This window comes from Apis florea, unplaced genomic scaffold (assembly GCF_048593485.1).
Source record: "Apis florea isolate Af1SG1 unplaced genomic scaffold, ASM4859348v1 contig_2291_pilon, whole genome shotgun sequence".
In the NCBI taxonomy this organism is placed as follows: domain Eukaryota; kingdom Metazoa; phylum Arthropoda; class Insecta; order Hymenoptera; family Apidae; genus Apis; species Apis florea.
In genome coordinates this window covers 2,491,471-2,500,521 of record NW_028256553.1, presented here as the reverse complement: position 1 = coordinate 2,500,521, position 9,051 = coordinate 2,491,471, and the positions used below count along the sequence as shown (strand labels likewise).

Below are 9,051 nucleotides of genomic sequence, written 5' to 3'. Positions count from 1 at the left end.
AAACTGTTAAAAATTCCCCTTTTGCCGCAAAATCTTCGAGCTTTTTTTTTTTTTTTTTTGGAGAGATAATCGATATTCGGGAATGTATTTCTTCACGAAAAAGAAAGAGCAATTATAAATTATCAATAATAGAATAGAATTCTGTTTCTTTCTCTCTTTCTTTTTCTTTTCTTTTCTTTTTTTTTTTTTTTTTAGGCGAAATTAAAGTACGTATCCTATCACCATGAAAAGAGGAAGCAACATATCAGATTTTGCAAATAGATAATAATAATCTGGAAGGAACGAAAAGCTGGGAATCTGAATTTCCCTAATTAAGAAGACCACGGGAGTCTCAATTAACCGATTCCTTTTTAATATTGCATGAGCGTTTCGCGAGGAAAACATGACATTTGCATATATACACGAATTTCAGCCATGTTTCTCACAAACCTCGTGCCTTCCTTCTTTCCCCTCTTTTCTCTATCTTTCCTTTATCACTTATTTAATTGGCTTTAATTTATTATTTAAAGAATCAACGCTCTCTTCTTATATATCTTATCCACCATTTCAATTTAATATCTCTCACTTGATACCTCTATTATACTCCATTTTTCTTAATACTCGTGCCGTTGAAATATCGCCCTAAGTTCTTTTGATCCAAGTTTTTCGACGGGTTGCAATGGAATTTTTGGCATCTCGAGGATTTCAATTTCGACATTCCGAAAATTCCAATCCTCGAAAGAATCGAATCGCGGTTAAAGAAAGAATGCACCACACGCGCTTCTCTTTGCGTTCCAAACTACAAACAAATGTTGAGAGTTGATATTTTTTTGAAGTTATATTCGAATTGTTTACCAATTATTAACCACGATATTTGCATACACGTAGCCTCGTGCTTCCTTTCTTCTCTTTCTATATGTGAAGAGTTCGTGGCAATTTTGGAAATTCGAAACGAATCGTGTCTGACCGCTGCTAAGGAGTTTCCACTGAAATTCTCGCCCCCCTGGCGTTGATGGTGGAGGAGAATGTTGGGGAAGAGGACGAAAGAATCGCGATTTCATCGATGAAATTCGAATTTTTTTATCATTTAAACACCATTGTTTACGCATGGAATATTAATTTCTCTACTTACCGAAGAATTCTTGATCGAAGTTCTTCGATCCTTGCAGATTTTCTCGAGAGATGTTGAAGGATATTCGATCGTCTCTGAATATTCTGAAACGAGAAATTGCCAAAAAGGATTAGATATGCAATTAAATAAATCTGACAAAATCGTTTGCAAAGTTTATTAAAATTCAAAAGAATAAAGTCATTAGATATCGTTTAATACAACCTTTATCGTTATTATCGAAATTTAGATAAGCTTTAAACGCGTGTCCAAGATAAAGTCTCGAGGAGAATTGTTGCATTTATAAATGTATCACAGTACCAAGCTTTGTTATCTGCAACAACTTCACGATAAATTCAATAACAATCCTACAATCCACGGAAAAATATCGTTCTTTTTCCCCTCCCTTTTGGTCCAGATTTTTAACAGGGTGTTATTTTAACAAATATCCGAGAGGGGATCCTCTTCGGACCGCTACTCGCGAACTCTATTCTACTTCATTTTATATTCTAATTAATTAGCCCGCACGTACAATGGTCTAGATCGTTTCACGAATATCGAGATAATTATTTATGAATTTACAGACGAGCGAGCAGTTGCACACTTTTGGCTGGAACACGCTGTTACCAACACGTACGCACGCACAATCGCGTACTCAATGCAATAACATGAATACGAATCTTTCTTAGCGCTCTGATTAATACGCTAAAACTACCACGATCGCACTTTAATTATTTCTATCAGCTTAAACTTCCTCGGTTTTCAGCATACGCTGCAAGTTTTATTTCCCTTTTAAGGGGCCAATAAAGCACACCAGCGTCGCCGCAATTAAGTGTACGATGATTGGTTAATTAAGATCGAATGCATATCAATCAAAAATGATAAGACATTGATAAAATTTGCATGCAATATGAATTTAAATATAATGTAGATGATTAAGAGATGCTTAAGAAGATTGATAGTGGAAGTGAAAGATATATAAATAATAAGTTCGAAATGAAGATTAAACAATCCTCTTCAAAATTCAATGGAGATGTTTATCCTTACGTTCGTAGGGTCATCGTTTCAAATTTAATTTGAAAAAATTATTTAGAAATCTAAATCAAATGCGAAATCAATGATATTATTATTGTTCACCGAACCATATATTTCCAATGAGATATGCACAATATCGATTGCGTTACAAATAATAATCTACCAATCAAATTACTCGATTGCATTCTCAATTGTGAAATCACAACGAGATCGTATTATTCATTCGAATCTAATGGAGACGTAGAGTTTTACCTTGGAAGATAGCCACGCCTGTGTTTGCATAAGCGATCAAAGATAAACCCATGACTAAACCGAAATGATGATTTTCGTTTGTTGTTTATTTTCTCCTTTTTCCCCTTTAAGATTATTTAAGAATAAAAATATCACTTCGACACGTAACGTAATAAAATAAAATTTCAGACATGGAGAGTCTACACGTAGCATATAAAATATATATTCGAGAATGGAATGTTTTCAACAACTTTCAATAATTATTTTGGGGTGGATATCACGTTGAACACGAATAATTTTTATTCTCGATCCAACGTCCATGTTCAAGAATAAGTACTCTTCGGCGCGATTCTCGAGATTTTCGCCTCGAACCTTGAGCTGTAAAATCAATAATTTCTCGTTAAGAGTTTTATTCTGGAATGTTATTATTCGATACCGGATAGAAAGTCATTTAATTTTTCGTCGCTCCCTTGTTTCTCGATCTCCTTCTCTTGCTCCCTTCTCGCATCTGTTTCCATTTACTTCGATCGTGGACACGGAATGTCAGAAAAGAACGAGGAGGATAGATCGGGGGGAGACAATGATCGTGACGACCGTAATGATATCAAGGAAGCTCGAGAGGACGAAGAGGTGAAGATAATAGGGACGGAGAAACGTTGCGTGCGATGCAAAGAAGTAGGTTACTATCGGCGTGAAACCAGCCTCTGATAAGGTTATGATATCGTTTAACCACTTACACAGGGTGAGGCTATGATGCTTGTATAATGCTTGTTTAAAAAGAAAAATTTATACGTCGTTACATATTAACAATTTAATCGTTTATATCGAAATTATAGTTTATATCGTAACGGTTTATTTTTCTTCCCCACTTTTATAAATATCGATTCACGATTTTTAATTGTCTTGCAAAAATATATATAAAATTACGTCTTTACATATCGATACGAACAAATTCGATACATCTTGTTCACGATCTTTTTTCCTTTACCAAGATGTATTTAATCAATCGAATTCCACGTTGAAGTGTAACTCATATTGCAATCCGCAATTTTTTGCAGTAAAATAATCGATAAAACATTATTCAAATTATCGGCTAACTTCAATTATACGACGATGAATATTTAATCTGTGTATTCGTTCATTTTCGAAGCTAAAAAAAAAAAAAAATCGATATATTTCCTCATAAATCTCTGAAACATAGAATTTCCTCTTCAATTTTTTCATCAAAGCATAATTTTAATATCTAAATTTGTTATTGTTAGATATAGCCGTGTTAGATAAATCTAATAATTCGATTTTATATATAACGAAAGATTTTAAATAATCAGAAATAACATTACACGAAACAATATTCATATTCATAAGATAATTTTTCTCAAAAAAAAAAAAAAAGAAAAAAATTTGATGCTTTCACGTACAAGTTGAACTAACTTATTAGCCCGTAACTCGATTCCTTATCCTCCAGTTATACATACATATATATATATCGCAAAATCTGCGAATTGCATAATCGAATTATATAAAAGTTGTAACCAAACATTTCCAAACAACAAGTATACGACGCAACGTTTTACCCTCTCTCCAATTTTTCTCTCTTTTTTTTCTTTCGTTTCGTTTCGTTTCGTTTTTTACGTAATTCAAGACCGAGTTCATCAGACCGCTCATTTTCTCGCGGAAGGAAATTTCGCTCTCTCTCTCTCTCTCTCGAAGATATGAAAATCATATCCGACTTTCCTCCCCTGCCTGGCCAAGGTGAAAATCAAGACCGAGGTGCTCGACGAGATCGAGAATTTCTCGGCCAACGACGAGCTCGACATCGACGACGCTTACGAGATCGAGGCGAGGAGGAAGAGGCACAAGAGGGGGCAGAAGGGGAAGGGTTGCCCCCCGATCAAGAAGGAGGTGAATCTGGACGAATATGTGGATTTCGAGGAGTACATAGAGGCGTTGACTACCGGCAAACGATTGATCTGCAGCGTGTGCAGGATCGAGTTCCCTGATGAGGCGGAGTTCAAGACGCACATGGTGGGGCACAGCCATGGAAAATTGTTCCAGTGCGGTATCTGCAGGAAACAATTTTCACGGTACGACGATTTTTCCGAACAAGTATCTTCTCTTCTTTATAATTTAGATTCATGCAAGAACAAATTTCCGCAATCCTGTATTATTATCTCCGAATCCAAGAAACGTATACTTCCAATCGTTGACTCGAGAACCAATCGATCGTAATTTTTCAAACGTTTTTTTTGTCCCAAGGTCGTCCGCTCTGAAGGATCACCTTCGCCTTCACGAGACGTTCAAAGCGTTCATATGCAGGCACTGCAGCCTTCGATTTCAGGTATTCACGTTCACATCTGCGTTCGCATCTTTCTTCCTTCTGTTCTCCTCGCGACGATAAAAAAAGATACGATTAAAAAAAAAAAAAAAAAGAAACAAGACCATTTTCCTTTCCGCAAAAATCAATTCGAATTCCAGCACAGGGACCAGCTGAGGATGCACCAGGCCGAGGTGCACTCGAGCCGAAGGCCGTTCGAGTGCGGCGTCTGCAAGAAGAAGCTGCTCCACCGGCAGTCGTTGCGCGATCACAAGCTGATGCACACCAACGTGAAGCCGTTCGAGTGCTCGATCTGCAAGAAGAGGTTCCTCAGGCCGAGCAGCCTGAGGGCGCACATGATCGTTCACACGGCCGACTCGCCGTTCGAGTGCGACCTCTGCCCAGCCAAGTTCAAGAGATCGTCCGTGTTGAAGACGCACAAGTTGACGCACACAGGGGTGAGACGGTTCGAGTGCGACATATGCAAGCACAGGTTCCATCTGAAGGGAGCTTTGAAACATCACATTCTGTCCCATTACGGTGAGATGTCTCTCTCTCTCTCTCTCTCTCTTTTTTCCTTGACAAATCGATCTTATTATTTAAATGGGAAAAATTTCCTACGATTCTATTTATATTTCGACAGCCGAGTGAAAAAAATATTTGCGTTATGATGATGATGATGATGATGGATCTTTCGTGCGAAGAGAAGAGAGGCGGGCACGAAGAAAAGAGGATGGAGATGAGATGGAGGGAAAACACGCTTGCCCTTGTATATTTTCCATTTCGTTTCGTTCAAACTCTCGTATACATTTCTACCGATGATTGATTTTTCGACCGGCGACGATGATTCCTTGTTTCATAAAATTTCAAGATTTCAATCATAACCTCTTCAAGTTTTTGATAAATACCCGTGAAATAAATATATATATACATATATTTATATACACATACGTGAAACGTAATAGATATGGCTTACGTGAAAAGTCAGTACCTGAACGAAATTAGTTATAACACACCACGTTTTAACACCCGGAAACCTGCAGTAAAATTTTCTTAATTCACCACCGTTTCGCGTGTCCATGCTTGTAAACGTGGAATAAAAAGAAGAGAAAAAAGGAAAAGGAGAAAAAAGAGAAGGGAAAAAGGAAAGAATGGAAGGGGAAAAAGAAAGAGGAAAAAAAGGGGGAAAAAAGGCGGAATGGAATAATTAAATAAAACAACCAACACGTTCGTTCCTTTAAACGACCTTAGCTTCCCTTCAGACCCATAATATCCGAGCGTTTACAACCGAAACGTTATCGCCGTTTAAACACACGTCTATCGTGGATCGCGGAACACCATGAAACCCCCGCCGTGACGAGAAGGGGTTAATTGGCAGGCGTGTAAGACCCATAGTCTGCGCGTATAATCCTTGATTTTCTAATTAATACCGGCCCTCCCTCGGTTAACGGGTGTAACAGAGTCGCGTGAACGGCTGACACGCTTATCTCGCCATTTTTATGTCTCAATACCGGCCTCGAATTTTATACGAGGAGGTAAAAACCGCCTTCGAAGGAAGTCGAGTCGAGTGGTCTTCGCACCGGTTTTATCCAACCGGCGTTTTCCCCTCTTCCGCGATTGCGAGAATATTCACGATTATTTTCCCATCTGTCTCGATTCGCCGATTTCCCCGACCGTTTTCCAATTCTTTCTTTTCTCCTTCTATCGAGCGGAAAATGGGCAAATTTTTAGTATACGCAAAATGTGGAGGCATTTTCTTTCCCTGGCAAAACCCTCGATATTTTAAACTCAAGGAAGTAAGTTGGACGTCGTGGTATTTTTCAAAATATGTGGTATTATACAAAATATAAATCTCGTTTTTCTTTTCTTTCGAAATTAGGCTTCTTCCTTGCGTAAAAGATCATAATTAACACCAAGAATCGAAATTTAACGATCGAAATTGGATGAGATTAGAAAAATAAGAAGAGCCACGTTTCTTTTTTCACAGGGGTGAGGCCGTACAAATGCGAGGACTGCGGTAAATGTTACAGGAGGTCGTGGGGCCTGAAGGTGCACAGATATCGTCACACAGGTGTGAAACGATTCGAGTGTGACCTGTGCAAGTCACGATTCAGCGTGAAAACGAAGCTTGCCAAGCACATTTACGGCCACATCGGGGAAAAACCGTACAAGTGCGATTTCTGTGGCCGCCAATATGGCGAACGTTACCAATTGAAGGCACACAAATGCGGGAACCCGTCTAAGACGAAGATTGACCGATCGTTCACCGACTCGATCACCCAGATCGTCTTCTTCCATCCAAAATCGACCAACATCTCGTTCGACTCGAGTACAAAGAGTGGGTGATACTTGTACTTGTTTCTGCACTCTCTAACGACGTATTCTTCGTTTCGTTAGTCGAAAATAACGCGAGAAACGTGTTACAGGTTTTATCCAATTGTGAGGGATAACGCGTCGACACGTTCGAAAGAAGAAACAAGTGTGTATATAGAATTGTTCGTTGCACGTTCGATTTGTACGATACGAATAGAATAAACACTGCTGGAGATTCGATTAATTTATAAATAAGGAGGAGGATCGAGGAAAGAATTGGGAAAAGAATTCGTTCCGTAGAATATAAGTAATATGTAAAATCGAGAGTTCATTAGTGTAATTAAATCTTCCATAACGCGAGTTCGATCAATTTTTGCACGTGATGCAATTTCAATCTTTTTCTTTTTCTTTCTTTCGTTTTTTAAACACAAGCGAAATCGAGGTATATTTGGAATATACGATGTTCTCGAGTTTATATTCGAAACGACGATGAAAAAGATAATGAAATTTTAATTACATTAAAATACATGGATGGTCAATCCTGCATCGTTTCAAATTTTTAACACGGGATTGGATCGATTAAATTTTGCTTGGAACCGTGAAATTGATTCTGCCAAAAGTGGAATGTTCAAAAAGAAAAAGAAAAAAAAGTATTTTTTGTATTCGCAATCGTAATTGAATCAGTCTTTTCGAATCGGTGGAATTTTTCTTTGTAAAAAAAAAAATATTGAAATTATCACTTCGATTTCATCGATCCAAAAATATCAAAGATCCGCCAACATATCGCCGAGTCACGTTTCCCTTTAATGGTTGCGGGATCGTATTTTGGATCGTGTTTGCATGCCCAGAGTACAGATTTAATGAAGAATCAACCTTAATAACCGGCATGCCGAGGAACGAATGTCCGATTAATTCGAATCCGAATCGACTCGATACGGATCGCCTTTGAACGCGGCATACCTCGAAGCTGGCAAGAAGAAGACGCTTTGATTCGTCATCAAGATGGCTCGAAGGTGTAATCATAGTGGTCGCTTGTGTACAACCGAGACGTGATCGAATTCGATCGCGATGAGAGGGTGATTGTTTAATCGAGCCTACGTGGACAATAGTTTCGTTACTCGCTACAAAAGGATTCCTCGATGATTCCACGATTACATTTTTCTTGCGATTCCAACGATGATGGATCGATTGCTACACTTGGACGGGTATTACTCGAGGAACAAATAATTACTTGGGATATAAAAGAAGATAAAGATGTTGAGGATTATTTTTAAACGAGATCCTAACTTTTATTTCCAGTAATAATAATTAATGGAAATTAATTCTTCTTATATAAGAATGTTATACAATATAAGATCGTATTGTAATTTATTTTTTTCCTTTTTCCTAGAGAAGAAGCATCGAAATAATTTATCCTCGAGAATGAAACAAAATGAAATAAAAAAATTTTAATAGAATAAAGAGTTCAAGAGTGTCAACACGAATTCTTATTCTAATAAAATTTTTATCAGACGTTTAGAACGTCTTATCTAGAAATTTTTCTTAGATACGGATATCTTATCTGAATCACGCGCGAGAAAAAAAATTAATACATTATATTTATCCATACTTAATTCATCGAAATATTCTCGGAATGAGAGATTCTATTTAAAGTTGCAAGAGAACAATCTTCACTGTAACTCGGTCGAAGAAATCGTTATCTATCCAATCCAAATTAAAATCTAACGCGCCGATAAAAACGAGTTAGACACGAAGGAGACGTGCCACGATCGAGAGTCCATCCTTGCCGCATTATATAATACGATCCTGATGGAAATCCGCCGGTCGGCCTCAACTGTATCTCGAGCACGTGGGCCCCGCTTGTGTCGCCGCACGTGAGAATGGTGGTTTAAGGTGCGTGGACACAGCGGGGGCTCGGTAATCCGAGAAGAACCGCCCTTTATCTGATTGCATCTGTGATTCTCTTGGAGGCAACCCTTTGACAATGCCGCCGAGCACGTCCCTGCCTCTATTCGCGAATTCACCGTGTGTGTCCCCGACCCTGGAAAAACCCCTCCAATTTCCCTCAAAC

General features: G+C 38.2%; 1 protein-coding gene and 1 long non-coding RNA gene across 6 annotated transcripts; one reads left to right on the top strand and one right to left on the bottom strand.

Annotated features, from left to right (window-relative positions):
- Nucleotides 1-480: 480 nt before the first annotated feature.
- On the bottom strand, nt 481-2,823 carry LOC147658299 (uncharacterized). Its single transcript, XR_015290696.1, has 4 exons — nt 2,375-2,823; nt 1,112-1,194; nt 862-982; nt 481-778 (listed from the first exon to the last, which is right to left on the bottom strand). It is a non-coding gene; the product is annotated as an uncharacterized LOC147658299 (long non-coding RNA).
- On the top strand, nt 2,795-7,340 carry LOC100864870 (uncharacterized). Of its 5 annotated transcripts, none has more exons than XM_086903148.1 (6): nt 2,795-2,983; nt 4,106-4,437; nt 4,610-4,691; nt 4,829-5,207; nt 6,655-7,005; nt 7,094-7,340. In XM_086903148.1, the coding sequence occupies exons 1-6, from the start codon at nt 2,894-2,896 to the stop codon at nt 7,108-7,110; spliced, it is 1,251 nt and encodes a 416-aa protein (XP_086759274.1). In that variant the 5' UTR covers nt 2,795-2,893; the 3' UTR covers nt 7,111-7,340. The 5 variants fall into 5 exon arrangements, with proteins under 5 accessions (XP_086759274.1, XP_012339219.2, XP_086759277.1 ...); XM_012483765.3 differs by having other exon boundaries at nt 2,795-3,028; XM_086903149.1 differs by having other exon boundaries at nt 2,833-3,095.
- The last annotated feature ends 1,711 nt before the right edge of the window (nt 7,341-9,051 follow it).